The sequence below is a fragment of the Mchenga conophoros genome, linkage group LG7, assembly GCF_057382185.1.
Source record: "Mchenga conophoros isolate Kocher_MC1m ecotype Shallow Benthic linkage group LG7, M_conophoros_male_GT1.1, whole genome shotgun sequence".
Taxonomy (NCBI): domain Eukaryota; kingdom Metazoa; phylum Chordata; class Actinopteri; order Cichliformes; family Cichlidae; genus Mchenga; species Mchenga conophoros.
Genome location: NC_140532.1, coordinates 63,108,028 through 63,130,201, shown reverse-complemented (window position 1 = coordinate 63,130,201; position 22,174 = coordinate 63,108,028). Strand labels below are relative to the sequence as shown.

General features: G+C 40.7%; 1 protein-coding gene across 1 annotated transcript in view; it reads left to right on the top strand.

The window, feature by feature from the left end:
• The window catches only part of syt9b (synaptotagmin IXb), a 61,924-nt gene extending 44,559 nt beyond the window's left edge, over positions 1-17,365 (top strand). The window contains exons 5-8 of the mRNA XM_085280701.1: positions 6,799-6,919; positions 7,051-7,222; positions 7,321-7,450; positions 14,719-17,365. Coding sequence (XP_085136827.1) covers positions 6,799-6,919; positions 7,051-7,222; positions 7,321-7,450; positions 14,719-14,796 — 501 coding nt within the window. The 3' untranslated portion in view covers positions 14,797-17,365. The remainder of the gene's footprint in view (positions 1-6,798; positions 6,920-7,050; positions 7,223-7,320; positions 7,451-14,718) is intronic.
• The last annotated feature ends 4,809 nt before the right edge of the window (positions 17,366-22,174 follow it).

The window sequence follows — 22,174 nt, the reverse complement described above, 5'->3', positions numbered from 1 at the left end:
AAAGAGCCATTTCTCTGTAATAAACTCTCTTTTCCAAAGATGAGTGATTCCTCAATCAGATACAGGGCTCGCAAAATCGCTAGCTCGACGTCCCGGGGCTAGCGATTTTTCCAGTCGGGCTACCAAAATCTATCTCTGCCCTGCCCGTCGGGCTATCGTAGGAAGGAAAAATATATGTCAATGCTTTTGCATTCTTTCGGAAATGTAGCTGGGTAATTATGTCATTGGCATCGGTGAGCCACTGTCAATATGTGACATATTGAAATCGCGTTTGAATTTGCGCTTGTTTTTTGCTTTCACTTTGCAATTGCGCGAACTGTGTATAGAGAGCGACAGTACTGATTGGTGAGTGATGATAATTTGCACACCAATTCCTCTGACATCATCTTATCAATCGTTAGCTTACTACGCAAACATGACGAGTGAAATCTCCCGCAGCAAGCTTAAACATGTGAGAGGATGCAGAGAATCGCTGAGCTTATGTGAATGTGTGTGTAAAAGCAGCAGGATATATATTTTAGTTCTGCTGAGCCAAATAAGACAGGTCAGGGTGAATAAGTGACAGCCAAAGAAAAGCTTACCACAAAACGGAAAAGTTATGACAAATCAGACTATAAGGCAAAAAGAAAGTGCAGCTTTATGGTCAGTGTTGGGGAGTAACGGAATACATGTACCGCCGTTACGTATTTAAAATACAAAATATGAGTAACTGTATTCCGTTACGGTTACCGTTTAAAAAGGTGGTATTTAGAATACAGTTACTTTGTTGAAATAAATGGATTACACTGCGGTACTTTCCTGTTTCATTTTGTCGCGGGTCAGGACTGTTTGGTTTTGTTTGACAGCTACGTTCTGTTGTTCCAGGCGGCAGCGTTACGGTTGCCATGGTTACAGGGCGACGCTCTCTCTCTCTCTCTCTGCGACTGTGTGTTTCCTGGGTGAGAGAGCGCCTTTTCGTTGTTGTTGTGCTAAGCTAACAGACAGAATGCTACAAGCATAGCTCTAAAGAATGTAGCATCATGGGCAGTGTAGTCCGTGTTGCAGGGAGAATGGACTGCCATACTCGTTATGGGTCTGTGAGCGCGAGGAGGGAGAAAAAGGGGAGTGGAAAGGTACGAGTTGTCATCGAGGAAAAACGGGAGCTGGAAGCATGTAAATATAATAATAACCACTTCAGCCAAGAAGAGTGCCTGACGAGCCCAGTTGTAAGTAAGCTATTAAGACTCGACTGTACACCGTGTTCGTGTTTTCCTCCGAAAACAACAAGTTCCGTTGGAGCAGCCTTTCAACGCCTCTCTCTGTCTCTCGCAAGAAAAGTTGACCCACACAACAAAGTAAAGCTATTTTTCGGCTACGAGCCGACAGGGACCCCGCCGTATTAGTCAGAGGTCCCTTTACTACAGTTCGGAGTCGCGGACCTTCAGTAATAGTAATAAATCACACAGCAATAGTACATTCACGTAGTTGTAAAAAGCATGATAATATATTAAGTAATCCAAAGTATTCAGAATACGTTACTGTCATTGAGTAACGTAACGGAATACGTTACAGAATACATTTTGGGGCATGTATTCTGTATTCTGTAATGGAATACATTTTAAAAGTAACCTTCCCAACACTGTTTATGGTTTCATGGACAAAATCATTTCTGTGGCTGCAATATGATGAGCTATATAACCAGGGGTGCACATAAGTGGTCCGCATTCGCTGTCAAAATAAAAAACACGCAAAGGGTTAGGGTTAAATTTAAAAACTGTACTTTTGAGTTAAAATATATATTTATAATTTTAATAAATGACAAATTAAAAAGGCATGAACATTTTTTTTGTATCGAAAAAATATCGAACCGTGACACCAAAGTATCGAACCGAACCGAACCGTGAATTTTGTGTATCGTTGCACCCCTAATATATATATATATATATATATATATATATATATATATATAGTCACCATCAAGTGCGGGATCTACCAAGGAGATGCTCTGTCCCCACTGCTGTTCTGCATAGGCCTGAACCCCCTCAGTGAGATCATTAACAAGACTGGCTACGGATACCGACTACGGAACGGAGCAGTTGTCAGCCAGCTCCTGTACATGGATGACATCAAACTGTATGCCAAGAGTGAACGAGACATCGATTCACTGATCCACACTACCAGGCTATACAGCAATGACATTGGAATGTCGTTCGGACTGGAGAAGTGTAGTCGGATGGTAACAAAGAGAGGGAAGGTAGTCAGAACTGAGGGGATTGAACTACCAGAAGGCAACATTGCAGACATAGAGGACAGTTACAAGTACCTGGGGATCCCGCAGGCAAATGGGAACCATGAAGAGGCCGCTAGAAAGGCTGCAACCACCAAGTACCTGCAGAGGGTCAGGCAAGTCCTGAGGAGTCAGCTGAATGGTAAGAACAAGATCCGGGCCATCAACACGTACGCCCTGCCTGTGATCAGGTACCCTGCTGGGGTAATAGGCTGGCCAAAGGAGGAGATAGAAGCCACTGACATAAAGACAAGAAAGCTCCTTACCATGCATGGAGGGTTTCACCCCAAGTCCAGCACCCTGAGGCTGTACGCTAAGCGGAAGGAAGGGGGCCGGGGACTGGTGAGTGTCAGCAACACAGTCCAGGATGAGACAACGAACATCCAAGAATACATTGGGAAGATGGCCCCAACTGACCGAGTGCTCAGTGAATACCTCAGGCAGCAGAAACCCAAGAAAGAGGAGGGATACGAGGAACCATCATGGAAGGACAGGCCCCTGCACGGTATGTACCACCGGCAGATAGAGGAGGTGGCTGATATCCAGAAATCCTACCAGTGGCTGGACAAAGCTGGACTGAAAGACAGCACAGAGGCACTAATCATGGCAGCACAAGAACAAGCTCTGAGTACAAGATCCATAGAGGCTGGGGTCTATCACACCAGGCAAGACCCCAGGTGCAGGCTGTGTAAAGATGCCCCAGAGACAATCCAGCACATAACAGCAGGGTGCAAGATGCTAGCAGGCAAGGCATACATGGAACGCCATAACCAAGTGGCCGGCATAGTGTACAGGAACATCTGTGCCGAGTATAACCTGGAAGTCCCGAGGTCAAAATGGGAGATGCCCCCAAGGGTGGTGGAGAATGACCGAGCTAAGATCCTGTGGGACTTCCAGATACAGACGGACAAAATGGTGGTGGCTAACCAACCGGACATAGTGGTGGTAGACAAACAGAAGAAGACGGCCGTAGTGATCGATGTAGCGGTTCCGAATGACAGCAATATCAGGAAGAAGGAACACGAGAAGCTGGAGAAATACCAAGGGCTCAGAGAAGAGCTCGAGAGGATGTGGAGGGTGAAGGTAACGGTGGTCCCCGTGGTAATCGGAGCACTAGGTGCGGTGACTCCCAAGCTAGGCGAGTGGCTCCAGCAGATCCCGGGAATAACATCGGAGATCTCTGTCCAGAAGAGCGCAGTCCTGGGAACAGCTAAGATACTGCGCAGGACCCTCAAGCTCCCAGGCCTCTGGTAGAGGACCCGAGCTTGAAGGATAAACCGCCCGCAGGGGCGTAAGAGGTTTTTTTTTTTTGGTTTTTTTTTATATAGTCAGTAAAATTTAAAGTAGAAGAAGCATGAATGAAAGCTTTGTTTAAAGCTGTGGAGATCTAATGAGCCAGTAAAACTGTAATCAGTTTGCCATGGATACAGTGATTGTTAAAAAAAGAAGAATGGAGTATTTCACAGTCTAAGTGGCATCTAAGTGGTAGAAAAAGTTACTCTCAATCTACAAATGGAATGGAAATTTCTGAGTACAGATTGCAGCTGCTTGCAGTCAGATTCAGTTTATAGAAGTACAAAATACAATTATGTCAATAAAGCATGTGAAATGGGTAGGCCGTATAAAGTTGAGTAAAAACAAAATCTTTGTCAAGTCAGTTCACGTTTGTAAAATTATTTAAATACATATATGGCTGAGCAATGAGAACTTTACAGGTCCTAAATATTAGGATAGCATTTTCTGGGCACCCACTTTATTTTAGATAAATAATTTAACAGCAAATCTGCTTAATAAAGTAAAAGAGGAATACGTTTCTTGTCTAATGGAATGACTAACTCTATTGCCTTGGAGTGCAATTGTTCAGTACTTCTGTGATGCTCTGCAGTATCAGGCAGCCAAACAGTACGGTCTACTACCACAACAACAGCAACTGACAGAGACTCTTATTGTCACAGCACAAAATGATTGTTTAAAGTTGTTTAACATTCCACTATGTGCTGTTTTGGTGGCTGTAGCCCAGGTGGTAGAGCAGGTCACCTACTAACTGGACGGTTGATGGTTCGGTCCCAGTCTGCTCTAGTCTGCATGCCAAGTACAAGACGCTGCAAGATGCTAACCCCATGTAGCTCTCCAACGCATCCATCGGAGTGTGGATGTTGGTTAGGAAGCACCCAGAAACAGTGGAAAAAAAGTACTGTGTGCAATGTGCACGTTGTGTAAAGTGCTCAAGATAGAGTAGAAAAGCACTATATAAGAACCAGTCTATGTACCATGTGTCATAAAAGATATATTTAAGACGTGGTTCTTTCACGGTGACATGTTAGCATGTACTATTGCCTCACAGCAAGAAGGTCCTGAGTTTAATTTCCATGTTTGTGTGGGTTCACCCCGGGTACTCTGGCTTCCTCCCACAGTCCAAAGACATGCAGTTAATGAGGATAGGTTAATTGGAAACACTAAACTGCCCATAGGTGTGAATGTGAGCATGAATGGTTGTCTTTGTCTATGTGTTGGCCCTGCGACAGACTGGCGACCTATCCAGGGTGTACCCTGCCTCTCACCCTAAGACATCTGGGATAGGCTCCAGCAACCCTGAGAAGCACAAGCGAATAGATGGATGTTTCTTTGCTTCTCATTACCAGTAGAAAAAGTTGCTTTTTGGTGCAGCACATAAAGAAAGTGCTTCATATGCTTTTTTATGTCTGGATGTCTAAGAAATATCAAACACAGTGGTTTATTTCATCATATCAGAATGTTAAACATGACACTTTAAAGACCGGCTACAAGTGGAAGGACGAAGCAGAATGATGAACGAGAGGAGAGTGATCAAGTTAGACTGCGTGATTATGAAAGACACAGCTAGAGAGAGGCTCATAGATAAAGCCTGGCTGCTCCTGAGGGAGAGCAGGTGTTAGTGTTATAATTGGAGAAGATGGACCGTCCATATGCTCTCTCTGCTTTATTGGAGCGCTTTAAAGCACCACTCTAATTTCATTGGCCGAGCGCAAGTGACCATAATCTTGACCGCAGGCTTGATTTGAGTGCTCATAAGAGTAGTGACCGACATCCTATAGTCTGAAAACTTTAGTATGTGTGTATGTGTGTGTGTATGTGTGAAATAGGAGAAGGAAATCACATTATCCTGTAGTGAGCTGAAGGGCTAGTTGATCTACCTTCCCCGCACACGCTTACCTTTATGTGAGTGTCAGAGTGTACATTCCTGTGCTTGTGCCCCAATTTGTGTGTTAAACCTCGAAGGCTTCATAAGCTGCATATCATTAATGCCCGAGGCTCACAGCTACACCAATAATGTGGTGTTGGAGGTAGATTTCGCCTCAGCAACACGTGTGATGAATCAACTCATCGCCCACTTAGAATGTCACAGGTCCTGGACGACGCATGTGCGCGCGTGTGTGTCAGTGTGCTTGCAGGCATGCATATGCTGTCATCTATGATGAATTAACTCATTTTGTTCAATTTGATTTTCAGTGATTTTCAGCTGAAGACTCTGAGCAGTAGCTTCTTAATGGGCATTTCTGCTGCTCTCATAATCAGACTCCAAATCATCTTGTACAGTATGCGATGGAGCACTTATTAATTTCCAAGTGAAACAATGGTGTTCCACTGTCTCTGCTACATCTTTAACAAGTCTTTCTAGTAGACTGGTTTCTCCTGACGAATCTTAAACACATTATCGCTAGTATCCTCTGTATTAATCACTCTTAACCTGCTTTGCTACCCTATCCATTGAAACTTGTATTTTTAGTTCTTATTTTAAAAACTGCAAATCAGTCTTTTGAAGAAGAAAAAAACTTTTTGTAAATATATCACTTAATTTCTAAGGTTTCCTAACATGAAGCTAACTACCAGCCAGATATGTGAGAGGAGGCATAAAAATAGAAATCAGAGTTTCCCTGTGATAAATCTTGTCAGTGCTTGTACCTCATAAACGCACTGCTCACTATCACACCATCACACGTTATTTTCAGATGTGTTAACTGGGAAAAGAGTCTGGCATATGCATGAATGTGAATAAGAAGCGGAAGCAGTGACGTTTTTATAATCTTAGTAGTAGCTCAAACTTGATTGTAGATTCCACACATTTTAGCACAGACTGATACTGGGATACAGTAATGCCGTGGTTATTAGTGATTAATGATGAATCATCCAGACATGATTCTGAAAGGCTTCCGCGTTTCAGCCACGATCCATATGTGAAGTTCCTCTGGTGTTACATGTTGGATCCGCTTTAACTGTGCTGCTCATTATAAACCAAAGCTGCTTTTATCCATAATCGGTTTCCTGAAATAGATGTCTCTTAGTTTTTGTTTGGTTCCTATTCCTTCATGTTTGTTCTAACAGCAGTTGTGCTTTTCGTTACCCATATAGTATAATTTTATCACCAAACCTCTTAACTGCCAATATACAGATCCCTGTGTGTTCCATCTGTGACTGTATTGTTGAATCTAAAAAGTTAATTAAAGTTGATGATGTGCAGTGCTAATATAGGAACACAATATATTTGTTTGTAGGACAATGTGGACCTTGGAGAGCTGATGTTCTCACTGTGCTATCTCCCAACGGCTGGCAGGCTTACCATCACAATTATCAAAGCCAGAAACCTCAAAGCCATGGACATCACTGGAGCCTCAGGTGGGTGCCGATCAACAGTACAGTGTGTCGTGTCCAATAAGAGGTGGTGTAGGAAGATGAGGTATGCATGCATTAGTGTGTGTATATCTGTTTAATTATTTCTTCAGTCTTAACACCTTTTCTCTTCTCAGATCCATATGTGAAAGTGTCTCTGATGTGTGATGGTCGAAGGCTAAAGAAGAGAAAGACATCGACTAAGCGTAACACTCTGAATCCAGTGTACAATGAGGCCATTGTGTTTGATGTTCCTCCTGAGAGCATTGACCAGATCAGCCTGCTAATAGCTGTCATGGACTATGATCGGTGAGTTACCTCTGTACATTTAGCACTCTCATGTGACATGCCAGCGCATTTTAGAACATTTTAGAGTCTCTGTGGGTGCTGTTTTTTCTGTCCTCCAGGGTTGGGCATAATGAAGTGATCGGGGTATGCAGGGTAGGCAGTGAGGCCGAGAGCCTTGGGCGAGACCACTGGAATGAGATGCTGACATACCCACGGAAGCCAATCGCACACTGGCACCCGCTCATAGAGGTATGGCCTGCTTTGTGTACTAGGTGTTTTAAATTGAAGATACACTTGAAAAAAGTCTTGTAAAATAAAGCAAAAATATAATTATTTTTCATGAGGATACTGGAATATTTTCTTAATTGTAATGAGATCTTTTAACATAGCACTAGACATAACTTAGAAACCACAAAGTCCCTAATGAGGCGGTGGATGAAAGGTTGAACAACCATAAGCCATTTTTCAGTTGGTCCTGAGGGGAGTAGAAAGGTGTCCATCAAATTTTATGGCCATCAATCGAATTCTTTATCATAAATGGTTACAATGTAGAGACATTTAACTGTTAAAAGAAAATATCAAGGCTCAGTGTGGCTCAATCTACAATAATTTAGATATACAATGACAGCTATGTATAGGAGAGAAGGCACTGGACTGTTTGAACCGGATTGATGTTTCAATCATGTGGAGTGAGAGGTTCCCTAAAAAGTGGAGATGAAGTGTGCTGTTTTAAGAGCAACGGCCATGTGCAGAGTAACTGCAGCAGGATGAGGCACACCATGGGTATGGGGTATGGTGTTGAGGCAAAAGTATAGAGAAGGTCAGCTGTTGCACTGTTTTTGTGGATCTACAGAAAGCATATGATAAGATGCCAAGAGAGGAAATGTGATACTGCTTTAAGAAGTTGGGAGTTGCATAGAAGTACTGTATGTGAGGGTGGTGCAGGAAATGTATGAGGACAGCAGAACAGTGGTGAGCGGTAGGTGTGACAGTTGTTTTTTTTTTTTGAAACAAAAAAGTGAAGATAAACTGAGGAGAGATTGTGAAGGTAGCGTAGTTAAAATACCTGGGGTCAGCCATTCAATAAAACGGATAATGTGCAAGAGAGATGAAGTAAAGAATGCAGGCAGGTTGGAGTTGGTGAAGATGAGTGTTATCTCCACCAACTCCAACAGATTTGTGAGAAAAGGATAAGATCCAGATTGAAAGGGAAGGTTTGTATGATGGAAGTCAGCCCGAGATGGTTTGGGCAAGTGCAGAGGAGGGATAGCAGATATATTGCTCAAGCGCTGTTGAAGATGGACCTACCAGGCATGAGGAAAGAGGTAAACCACAGAGAAGATTCATGGATGTGACAATTGTGGACATAAAAATAAGAAGGCTAAGGATAGTGTGAGATGGAGGCAAATGATCTGCTATGGCAACCACTAAAGAAAGCAGCCAGAAGAAGGTTTATACTGTATAATGAGAAACACACATATAAAGATTTCCCCCATACTTCTGATGCAAGGTATAAAAGTTAAGTAGTCACCACAATCATTAAGATCTATCCTCTGGGTACCAATCATTTCTGAACCAAAGAAATGGATAGTCTATATCTGATATGCATTCAGATATTTTACTGAAGAGAGTTTTATGTATTTATGGATTAAAAGTGAGGGAATCACCAGTCAAAGGGATTCATACTCTGGTCCAGAATTTAATATTTAGCTTCTGGATGAATTGACATCAAACAAATGCCATTTGAGCAGGAAAGCTGTGGATCAACTAACTGGCATTGGTTTCCTGACAAGAAAGCTTTTGCCATAGAAAACAATCAATTTAGCATATCAATATTAAGGCTTCTAAGTGGCCATTCACTACTAATGTCTCTATTAGCTTTGATTTCAAATATGGCTTGACTGCTCATCTCTGACTCGCCATAATATACTGTCCATAAAAGATGGTTTGTACACTCTATCTGGCAAGCAGTAGCAATGGAGGGGGTTGGAGAGCTAAGCTATCAGCTAGTATTTGCTAGCTTTGTTAGCAAGATCCATAAACTTTGTGAACATATCACACAGACAGTCAAGTGCTAGCATTTTTAGTACAAAGGACATGAAGTGACATAATTTGCAGAAAATTTTCATTCAGAAGGCAACAAAAAGACATTGTGCTCGATATGTTTATGCTTAGGACACAGCCTGCCTTGGCACTATGAATTGCATATAAAATATAGACATATATTTTATGAAATTATATGAAACCCATTGATTTGTGAATGCCCATTAAAAACCATATAGTACAGCATTTTCGTCATTGCCTTCCTGGTGTAGATCTGACTGAAACTGTACACATATTGGGATTATATCCTAATATATTATTGTGGCAATGTCTTTTATACCATCTATGAAACTAGCTAAATTGATGTCACAAAGTAAAATAGCCAAGGGAAATTTCCTACACACTTATAAAACTAGAAGTCTTTTTGTAACCACAGGTTTTGTAACCATAGATTATGTCTGGCAGACACCAGGCTCTAAAGATGTTTATGTTTGCTACAAAGTTTTAGCAGCCAGCCTCAAGTGGCTGATTTGGATGTTCTGCCCCTCCATCCCTTTAAAGTCACTCTGAGGCAATGCTTAAGCCAGATATACTTGTGTAATGCTCAAGTAACCATATATACAGAGATCCATTGAGTTACAGTAGTCTGAGGCAGTCCCAAACAACTGCTTTTAAATGCTTCTCTTACCTAAAAACAGTTCTGTCAGAATAGCGCACTATTGCGATAAAAAGAAAACTTATTTTAAATAAGCTTCACATTCCGTGTTAAATTTATGTTTTGTATAGTTCATTTGACGATATAGTGAATGAAAAAGAAATAAAACAAGTACTCCACAACCCCTGTGTATGCTTGACTTGTTTTGTTGTGATTGCCACAGCAGAGGCGCCTAGCTATCAGAGAAAGGGAGGGAGACATACAGAGAGGTGGCTACATTCGGTGAGATGCTTCTATTTCTGAATTCCCAGCCCACACTCATTAAAAAAAACAGAGCAAGCTAAAACAGATGCTGGACTGATTCATGTAAATTTATGCAATTATATACAATGCAAACAAATTGTCATAAAAAACATAAACATAAGAATCTATTTTGGTAAGTAGAAATACTTTTGATTTAGGACAGCTGGGCTCCTTATATTGTGTGGTAGTCTTATGCTTTAGTTTAACACTGTGTATTTTATGGAGGTGAGTTTTGAACTTTGAAAAGTACCAATTCATGTCCCTTTAAAAAACATTGTTTTTAGTCTTATCTGCTATGTACACCGATTTCTTGGGATTCTTAGAATAAATCTCTAAATTCTTTTCGATTTATTCTTTTCTGTTACTCCTGAAAGGCTCAGCAGTGATTTTTTTAAGATCAAAACTTTTTTTTGTATCAACACTTTGTCTTTGTGTTATTGTCAATTAAACGTAGGCTTCAGATTAGTAGTAATTCATTGCATTTTGTTTTTCTTGTCAATCATTTTTGAAGCTCCGATGCTTTAATTTTAGTTTTTCTATCTCATAATCTGCCTGTGAATGGTTTGCTGCCTCTAAGTTTGAGTGTGTATATTGTAAAATTAAACAAAATTCAACTGCTTTTTGAAAATAACATGCAGGTTGTTAAGTCTCGTTTTACACCACAGTGTCAGTCCCCACTTCTCCAAGTTAACAGCTAAGTGTTGTACTAAGAACCACATAAAGCCATAAAGGAAGCCATCCTAAAATAAAGTAAATGAAGCACTAGCTGTCACACTGTGTACTTTCAGTATTGGTGAGAGGTCAATGACCCTGATATTTCCAACAGTGTTGAGGCCAGAGGAGCTCTTTCACTGTCTCTGAGGCCATTTGTGTAGCACTAACACACCCATCCACACAAACAATGGGCTGTGTCAAACACTCACCAGTAGCATTTCTTGTCTAAGGCCATTAGCAGCAGCTCTGGACTAGAGCAGCAGAGTCTGAGATCTCATCTAATGGCTTATTTGTGTAGAGATCCACACAGAAGACCTAAGGGAAACTGGCTCGGGGGATATTTCACATCCTTGCACACAGTTATACACACATATGTAGCTGAAGCCTATGCATAATATGTAAGCAATGAGTATTCACACATTCGCACAAAATTTATGTTTCAACAAATAAAACTAAACACATCTGACAAGTTGGCTTTCACACTCACACACATGCACACACACGTGGCTTTCACACACACAGACATGTGCATGTCTGTGTGTGTGTGTGTTTTTCTGACACACACAAACACTTGCTGGTTTCCTGTCCACTTTAGTTTACGGCTTTTCAAAAGTGTTGGACTGACCCGCTGACCACTGAGAGCATTAATAATTCAGCAGCTTGAGCTCTTCGGCCCAGACTGTAAACTCTCTCTCTCTCTCTCTCACACACTCTCACACACACACACACACACACACACACACACACACACACACACACACACTGCACACACACAGTTCAGACGTTACTGAGTAGAAAGTAAAGTAAATGCAGAAAGTTGAAAGCTCGGTTGCTTCCACTTTGTCACATGAATGAGTAACTAGATAACAGACATGCACACTGAAGGGGCTGCTCTCATGAAGTGAGGTAAGTGTGTTCCCAAGCCAGCTTTGGAGTTTATATCTCTGGATTTTCAGTCTCACAGGGCTGGCTCAGGTTAAAACATTTCTCCATGGTAGTGTGCACCTTCATTCTGCTCCCGGGCAGGTTCATTTCACATCAAAGAGGACCACATCAAAATCATAACACCAGCTCTCAGATAAAAAGGCTCACTTTGACAGAGTCCAACCAATTAATTATATAGCATGATTTCCATGGGATTTCTGTGAGGAACAAATTTGTGGTTTATGCATTTTTCACATTTTGCACTTGTCATAGCAGTATTTAAAAGAGAATTTACAAAACAAAAGATGACTGGCGCTTAATTCATCTTCATCTGTGAAGCTTTAAACTGCTCCACATAACCAAACATGACACAGTGAGTATTTCACAAGATTTTTAGAAACTCACCCTGTCTGCCTGCCCACCCAGCAGGGTAACAACAATACCCCATCGGCCTTTTAATGGCTTTAATGGGGTAAAAAGTTTTTAAAAAAAAACATGTTGAAGATCTGACTCGGGCTGCTGGGGTCATCATGCTGTCTGTGCAGATGTTTGGAAAGAACCGATTTTGTGTTAGTAGCAGTGGAGTTTATGTCTTGGATGCAGTTTGCACTTCAGTTCAATATAGCACCAAATCACAACACGTTTTATATTGTATGGTAAAGTCCCTTTTACAGAAGCATGTAATGTAAATGTGATTGTTGGAACATGCCTGTTAGACGGAAAATTATGACCTGCACCTTTGTGTTTTGCACTTGGTTTTGCTTTTACCTCCTGGAATGGATTAGGCACACAAAGATATTGTGGTTTGGGTTGAAAAACATCACTTTGCACTCATTACCATATGGTTTTATATTCAACGTGTTGGGAGTGACAGCCCTGTCTCATGCAGCAGACAAGGGATATAACAAATGGGACTGAGAGCAACCTGTTAAATCTGAGGCTAGTTGACTAACTGACATGACTCATTATATAGATACAGTGGGGCAAAAAAGTATTTAGTCAGCCACCGATTGTGCAAGTTCCCCCACTTAAAATGATGACAGAGGTCAGTAATTTGCACCAGAGGTACACTTCAACTGTGAGAGACAGAATGTGAAAAAAAAATCCATGAATCCACATGGTAGGATTTGTAAAGAATTTATTCGTAAATCAGGGTGGAAAATAAGTATTTGGTCACCTCAAACAAGGAAAATCTCTGGCTCTCACAGACCTGTAACGTCTTCTGTAAGAAGCTTTTCTGTCCCCCACTCGTTACCTGTATGAATGGCACCTGTTTGAACTCATCATCTGTATAAAAGACACCTGTCCACAGCCTCAAACAGTCAGACTCCAAACTCCGCCATGGCCAAGACCAAAGAGCTTTCGAAGGACACCAGGAAAAGTATTGTAGACCTGCACCAGACTGGGAAGAGTGAATCTACAATAGGCAAGCAGCTTGGAGTGAAAAAATCAACTGTGGGAGCAATCATCAGAAAATGGAAGACATACAAGACCACTGATAATCTCCCACGATCTGGGGCTCCACGCAAGATCTCATCCCGTGGGGTCAAAATGATCATGAGAACGGTGAGCAAAGATCCCAGAACCACACGGGGGGACCTGGTGAATGACCTGCAGAGAGCTGGGACCAAAGTAACAAAGGTCACCATCAGTAACACACTACAACGGCAGGGAATCAAATCCCGCAGTGCCAGACGTGTTCTGCTGCTGAAGCCAGTGCATGTCCAGGCCCGTCTGAAGTTTGCCAGAGAGCACATGGATGATACAGCAGAGGATTGGGAGAATGTCATGTGGTCAGATGAAACCAAAGTAGAACTTTTTGGTATAAACTCAACTCGTCGTGTTTGAAGGAAGAAGAATACTGAGTTGCATCCCAAGAACACCATACCTACTGTGAAGCATGGGGGTGGAAACATCATGCTATGGGGCTGTTTTTCTGCCAAGGGGACAGGACGACTGATCCGTGTTAAGGACAGAATGAATGGGGCCATGTATCGTGAGATTTTAAGCCAAAACCTCCTTCCATCAGTGAGAACTTTGAAGATGAAACGAGGCTGGGTCTTCCAACATGACAATGATCCAAAACACACCGCCCGGGCAACAAAGGAGTGGCTCCGTAAGAAGCATTTGAAAGTCCTGGAGTGGCCTAGCCAGTCTCCAGACCTCAACCCCATAGAAAATCTGTGGCGGGAGTTGAAAGTCCGTGTTGCTCGGCGACAGCCCCAAAACATCACTGCTCTCGAGAAGATCTGCATGGAGGAATGGGCCAAAATACCAGCTACTGTGTGTGCAAACCTGGTAAAGACCTATAGTAAAAGTTTGACCTCTGTTATTGCCAACAAAGGTTATGTTACAAAGTATTGAGTTGTATTTTTGTTATTGACCAAATACTTATTTTCCACCCTAATTTACGAATAAATTCTTTACAAATCCTACCATGTGGATTCATGGATTTTTTTTTCACATTCTGTCTCTCACAGTTGAAGTGTACCTCTGGTGCAAATTACTGACCTCTGTCATCATTTTAGGTGGGGGAACTTGCACAATCGGTGGCTGACTAAATACTTTTTTGCCCCACTGTATGTGTCAGGTGAGCCACCCCCATTTAATTTTGAAGGGCATTTCCACATGTAGTTCATGATTTCTCAGCTGCGGAGGCTTCCACTTCTGAAAAATCTTCTTATTTAGAAAAACTGCCACAACTTTCAAAGCACATTAAGGTCTGCCAATTAACCCAACAGTCATAGCAAACCTGGATGCAAACCATCCTGGCTTACAGTGCATATTTACTGAGTATGTCAATCCAGTCTTTGGAAGTTTCTAGACTTTCGTTCCCTTTGGTCTTTAACTAAAACTCTCTTTCTCTGTTGTGGTTCAGTGGGTTGGACAAGGAGCGACGGTGAGTGGAAGCCAAGGAGGATCCACCAATTCCCTGAAGACACCACCATCACCATAACCCCACACACACACACACACACACACGCACACGCACACGCACACACACACACACGCACCAGTATACTTACACCAACACACACAGACACACACAGATATAGAGCCTCAGGGTGGTAGAACAACGGGCCAACAGACAGTCCTACTTGATGTTAAAACATACAGTACAAAGTGTGGCTAAGAAGTGGCTGCAGCAGTGGGCTAACATCAGCTATAAGCCAATACTCAAACTGTGTGTCATTAGATTGAACTAGGTTTTAGTGTGATAAGGCTGGAGCAAAGTCTGATTCCCACTTCCTCTTTTGTCTTCACAACCAAATAAACACTTAACTACATTCCAGCTAAACTAGTACAGTACTTACTGAGCTGTTACTGACAGTATTAACAGATTATCTAACAGATTAAGCTTATGCCTCTTTTTTGTTTATAGGAAAATTGCAGTTTGTGGACCAAAATATTATATTTTTAGGTGAATATGCACAGCTGTGACGGTTGATTTGTGCAAGTGATCAGCTATCGTAGGCAACATATTTGCTCAATAGTAGGATTTAGAAAGGCGAGTTGCAGAATTAGAAAGCATCACTGTTCAGATCAACACATTTCAGCTCTTTTAAAAGTTTTATTTGTTGTGTTGAAGATTCATTCTCATCATGCATTTGGTTATATCTTGTGTTGCCTTTATCACTGGCAGCCGGAGCAGACACGAACAGAGGAGATTCAAATGCAAACCTTAGTTTTACTTCACTGGGCGAAGACGATTTCCTGTTAAGAAGTAAAATTGAAGAGGATTTGATTTGATCCAAGAATTTGTAAAATGTAAGAATGAACATTTTTAGTGCATGTTAAATTGGCATCCTTTTTTTAACAGGGTGTGGTCATAATAAAGGAAACATAAGTTGTCATCGGTGGAAAAAGAGCAGTCCACTCATCTCATCTAAGGGAAATGAATTATGATTGTTTTTAGACATCATCCTGATAACCAGACATAAGTGTCATCATTACTTACTAATGTTATTTGGCTTTACAAGAATTTACAATTACAATTTCAGCACAAACATTAATAACATGAAATAAAAGTTTTACATTAAACTGTATGACTTATGGTTGACACTGTACTCTACTTGGTGTCTCGTCTGTCATGGTTACTTTTGGAAAATGTTTTACACTTTTGCAGATAAATGCTGACTGAAGGTTTTGACTGTTTTTAAAGCTGTTGCACTGGAAACAGCTGTGCACTTCTGCTGGAAACAAGACTGATGAGCCATGAAAACAAAACATAAACAGGAATCTGTGGACTGTAAGATCTAAAGAAGTTCTGCAGAGCAAAATGGGGTTGTAAACTTCATTTGTTATTTTCAGTAGCTAAGGCAGGGGTCCTCAACTCCAGGCCTCGAGGGCCGGTGTCCTGCAAGGTGAATGGAAAGGGTCTTTTACAGGAGGCATTACTGCCAACATGAGCTCAGTTTGCTTCAACATGCTGAATTTAGGCGATCTAAATACTCTGAATAAACAGCTGGCTTGTTGTAGTTTGTCTGATTATGTGACTGCTCATGTTTTTCTGTCCCCTGTAGTGATGTCACCATGTTCCCAGATGCTACAAAAAATATAACCCATGTTGTAACAAATCAGTTATCCTTAGGGACTACACAATGACTGCAGATGTTATTGTGCAACCCCTTTGGGACTCCTTTGTGCCTTTTTAATGTGCTTTGCCATTTTGCCATTCAGTGTTCCAATTTAGAGAGGTGCTTAGAAGACCATAAAGGTGGTAACTCTTAATAATTTGCGAGAAATGAGGAGCTTTTGCAATGAAAGGGGTCCTATAAATTTTGTTTGTTTGTTTTCTGTTATATACAGAATATACAATAGGAGGTGTTTATAATAAAGATGGCCAACATTTAAAATAGTAATCCCTGTGTGCCAAAAGATGTATCTGTTCTTAGATCTGTATGATGTCAGACAGAGGGGATCTCCATAATGTGGTCATTTTAGCACACAGCTCTGACAGTTCAAGTCATTCCTTATGAGGGGCAGCCAATCAGAAGAAATCTGGCTGAAAGGGAGGAGCTAAAAAGGTTTGTTTCAGACAATGCATGAATTGAGATGGTTTTAAAACTTTGATTCATGCAAAGCTACTTTAGTAAAGTCTGATAAAATAAAACAAAGCTGGAAATGAGCATTACAGGTCCCATTTAAGTTAATTGAATGATTCCACAGTGAAGCTGCCCTGTCCCACTGTTATGACACTCAATGTTGCTTTTCTTTAACTGGAACCATACTCTGTGATAGTAATTTAATAAGCCAGTGTTTGTTTGTTTTCTAACTAAAATCTGTTTAATTTCAGATTAATACCAGTATTGTTTATGGCTCGGTATTGGACACTGTCACGAATAACAGTTTCCTCTGTGTTTGTAGGTACCATGCATGCATCATTTTTTTCATGAGTCATTTTTAATAAATATCTTTTTTTTGTGAGATACTAATCATATTGTAAACACAAGATGTATTATGAACCTAAGGCAGAGTGTGTACATTGTCCATTCAGATGTTATTAATAAATATTTCTATATATAGCATGGATTGATTTATGGGTAGTGTGAGATGCAGCGAGAAGATGCTTCAGAGAGAGAATGAATGAGACAGATATAGAGACGTGTATCCCCCTCAGGCCTTCTGCTAACACCTGTGTTGTGAGCTCTCCCAACAGAGTGCTGTGATTGAAAGACCTATGAAAACCTTGTGACAGACACACTTTCTCTTACACACACCCTCAGTGATGCATTTGCTGCGCTAGGACCTCGCGCTCACTCAAAAGTCAACATTTAAAATATCAACATGTCTGGGTCTGGTGTTCCTCCTCTGAACATTTTTCCAATTAGCAATAATTTGGACACATTAAACGATAGCATATCAAGGCTCCGATTTAATTTTTTTTAAAGACAAACTGCAAAGTGAACATTTCCATATAATTTCAGATTTGCTAGACCAAACAATGATTAAACAGGCCCCATGAGCACTGGAGCCATGTTTTTAATCTTACAAAGTCAAATATTCCAATTTTCATCAGCTAATCGCTTTTTTTTCTTTTCTTTTTTTTTTTTTAGCTCACAATGCTTTTAATCACTATGCTGTTTCATTTAGGTTAGTGAACTAATTTATTTTTCAAAACAAGCTCTGGTAAAACTATTCTATGCGTGCAGGACACGTTGTGCCGACATCTGTTCACAGTGATTAGTTGTTCTTTAAAAAAAATATCAATGCCTTTAAATCCATCCATCCATTCGCTTATCCTTTTCAGGGTCTCGCGGGGGGGGGGCGCTGGAGCCTATCCCAGCTGTCATAGGGCGAGATACACCCTGGACAGGTCGCCAGTCTGTAGCAGGGCCAACACACAGGGACAGACAACCATTCGCACTCACATTCACTCGCACATTCACACCTAATGGCAATTTGGATTTTCCAATTAACCTATCCCCACAAGCTGCATGTCTTTGGATGGTGGGAGGAAGCCGGAGTACCCGGAGAGAACCCACGCAAACACGGGGAGAACATGCATACTCCACACAGAAAGACCCCGGCCTGGTGTTGGAATTGAACTAAGGACCTTCTTGCTGTGCGGCAACAGTGCTAACCACCGTGCTGCCGCCTTTAAATCCCTATTGCAATAATCTGATCTGTATATCTCACTCAGTAAGCGGTTTGATGCTGCCTCAGTTGTGTGTGGAAATAATGTTGTTATCCATCTGCCCAAGGTTGAGTTTTGTCTGTTGTAAGATGAGCAGTTTTGACTGGGGAGATGACGTCCAGGTTCCAACTACATTTGCTGGAGTTATTGCAAGGTGCTACCGCCAGCAGTTACCGTCAGTATGAAAAAGTTATTTCAGGCTATTGTAATTTATGAACAAATTATTCGTCTTGTGCATTTGTTAAAGTGGCAATATTTGCCACAGCAGCTTTATGCCTGTCTATCATGAAAATATAATGATCCCTAAACCCTGCGTCGTGATTATAGTCCCTCATAAACTCAAACTTTCATTGGTCTCCTCTGCCACTCCTGGATTCATGTGCAGGTGTTTCATTTCCAGTTATCCCAGCAACTGCAGCACAATCTGGCAGCTACGGTTAAGATTCTCTTGGTGGCAGCGACATTCTCCAAAATGGAAACAGCTTTCCACATTAACCCAAGATGAGTTTTTGAGGGTGGAGGAAGTTGTCAGTGTCTTCCTACAATACCACAAAGCTGTATTTAATTTTATTGAAGCCTAAATCAAAACTTTACCACAGAATTTTATAACATGGGCACTTGAAAGTGGCTTCCTGGAGGTTCAAGTATAAGCCTGTTATAGCCAAAGCAGTCAGCATTTAAAGGACACTTTAATATCATCTAAACTGGGGGAGCTGCATCCTGTAAGTCTTCTTTCTCAGACTCTATCGTTTCATTCTTTTGCAACTATTTCTAAAAAAAATATGAAAGAAAAAATTGTCCACAAAGTGTGTAAAATTACCCCCTGTTGGAACTATTTTTATATGTTGTTTACAAGAAACCATGGCTGTGTCCAATGGTAAAATTCAATTTTGTTCTTCACAGAAGAAAATTCACATAACAACACAGGGAGTCTCTCCTTAGATCAGCCTGAAGGTAGTTTATTTTAAGCATTTGGGGAAAAACACGGCTAAAGTTGTTCCTTTTCTGGTGAGGCTCTCAAAAGTTTCAAATCAATTTAGAGCTGTAGCTGGAGTCGAGAGAAACCCAAACAGACGTACATCTCATTAGTGTGCCAGTCAAGTTTATTGTGATGCTTCTCACGCTCAGATCATTACTGCCATGATTTGATTTCCCCCTCCTTTTTTTTTTAACTTAATCTGCCGGTGTTACAAAAGCCCCTGCATAATTAAAAAATAAATAACACGCAATAGTTGATATCTATTTATGATTACATCACCTGAAGCCACTTTATGTTTCAAATAATTTGACTGTAACTAAGACTTTTCATGAGATAGCCGTGCAGTAAAGGATGTCATTTGCTGTGGGACCTGATTGATCTTATCTCTGTGTGTCAGGGATAATTATGAATTCTAAATAATTACTGTAGTAATTGACAATTTTTACCAACTCTCTGACTGTGGAGACACTTATATCAATCCTCCTGCAGTGTGATGGCTAAACAATTTACTAAACTCTGTTATGACGTACAAAAACCCCAAACATTCATTGGCACAAATTATGAATCACTTTCTCTGACAAGTAAGTATTGCATTACATTTGAGAAAAGTAACAAGTAATGTGTAATAATTACAAAGAAGAAGAAGAAGAAGATGAAGACACAGATTGCACTGAGACAGAGAAAGGGTTTCCTGCAGAACCCACTGCAAAAGCAAACACGTCCCTACTCAATTTTAATTAGTTTGCCTTAATTAATCATGTACAGTAGTTTATAGAAGGACTTTTGCTTACATTGAGTTATCTGTTTTATCTGCCTTTGTGTTGATGTGTGCATATTTATTATTGCTATTATGTGCTTAATTTTTCTGAGGGTAGAATAAGTGTGCAATGCAAGTATCTAATGTTTAACCTCAGTTCCTTAAATTAGCAGTGCTGTGATCAATGACGCCTGGTCAATGTTTGTGTTCAGGGATATTAAAATGTTAATTAAATCTGTGTTCCTGTAAGTGTGTGGTGTTCGGGGCACAAGAATGTGACAAAAATGTATCTGAGTCGCAAAAAATCTCAATATTGTGTACGAATGTCTACTAATTTAGACCACTCACATTTTCTTAGCATATTTATCATAAAATGCGCTAAAATAAGAATTCAAGTGTGTAACTTGCGTGTATACGATGACATTTCCATGTGATTTTTCACATGTAAGAACAAGTACAAGTACTATGCACTTCCTAAGTTGTCATTCATTATTGTGATTGAATGAGACTGCATAATTTTAAATACCTGTAGTTAAGCGTACAGTTTTTTAACAGTTTTTTGTTGCCGATTTCTTTTATAGTCTAAAACTGTGTGTTACGTATGTTTATGTTCAAAAACATAAAGGTTTTTTTTTTCACTGTTGAAAAAGATGTGGTGAAGAGACACTCTTTGCCAAGTTGCTGAAGCAAAATGAGAAGAAAATGTTTCAACAAAATGAGTTATTAAGCCAATCAACCAGATTTCCCTGGTTGTCTTGCTGCTGAGAGTTTGACAATGAAGACCAAACAGAAACACAGCAGAAAGACAAGAGATGGCTGATTCAACAGCGAGACAATAAAGCAGCAACGGTGTGGAGTGATGTATTCTGTTTGAGGCTTCCTGTGTTACACGTTCAATGGGATGACACTTCCATTTTGGAGCGTACAACAGCACCAGGGGAGCCAAAAAGATTCTCAACTGTGAGAGAGATGAAACCACAAAGACAGAATGCTGATACAGCATTTATGCTGATCATGGCAACATCATCAACCATTTGGATTTACAATTTCAAGACGCAGATCATTCATTACTATCAAATCTGGGGCCCATTTCAAAATAAAGGTGCATTAGGGAAGATAAAGTGCTTTTTGGATGTAATTCAACTTATCAACAGGCACTAGAAATGATCCAATAGCACGGCACCTTCAGGCTGCATATGGTGCCAATTTGTCTGCTTAATTTATCCCTGTTGGGTTCTTGAAGGCAATTTGTAGAAAGCGGCTGCAAAGCACTTTCTGAGAGGTATGTGTTGCTCTGTGGATATTTTGCACTCTGGTGATCGCTCCTGTTGTTGTGATGGCTGCGATGGGTGCATAAGTGCAAGATGAGTCTTATGAAAACACGTCTCACCATAGGTTGGGCAGCACTGGCATGCTGTCTGCAGTCACACTGAATTTTCTTTCTTACTCTGTCGCTTCAGAAAACAGGGAATACATTCAGACAGCCACCGTTACTGTTGCTGCTTTCATTATTTTTTTTGTTTTCTTTTTTTTAATTACAAACAAGCAAACTGTTATTGGTTCTGGGTTTTATTACCCAGGGACTTTGAGGGGCTTTTGGACTTTGTGATTCTTGGTATTTCTTTGGGTAAATATTGATGTGTCTTTTTTCCCATGTGTATTAGTTCTCTCCTTGGTCCTTGTTTTTTTTAAATATTATATTTAGGGTTTCCTACCTTTGTGTAAAGTTTCCACCAGTGATGGTCCCCACGTTTGGTTATTTCCTGTTTTATTTTGGTAAGCTGCATCCAGTGTGTCCTGTGTTCATTTTTGATTTTTTGTGTGATTAGGTTCAGCTGTCTTCCCCTACTGTTTCCCATATCCTTGTGTGTTTATTGTCTTTGTTTCCCCTCGCCCATTATCAAGTCGTCCCACTAGCATTGCTGTATCCATTGGTTTCCCCCGTGCTTCCCATGCTTTAT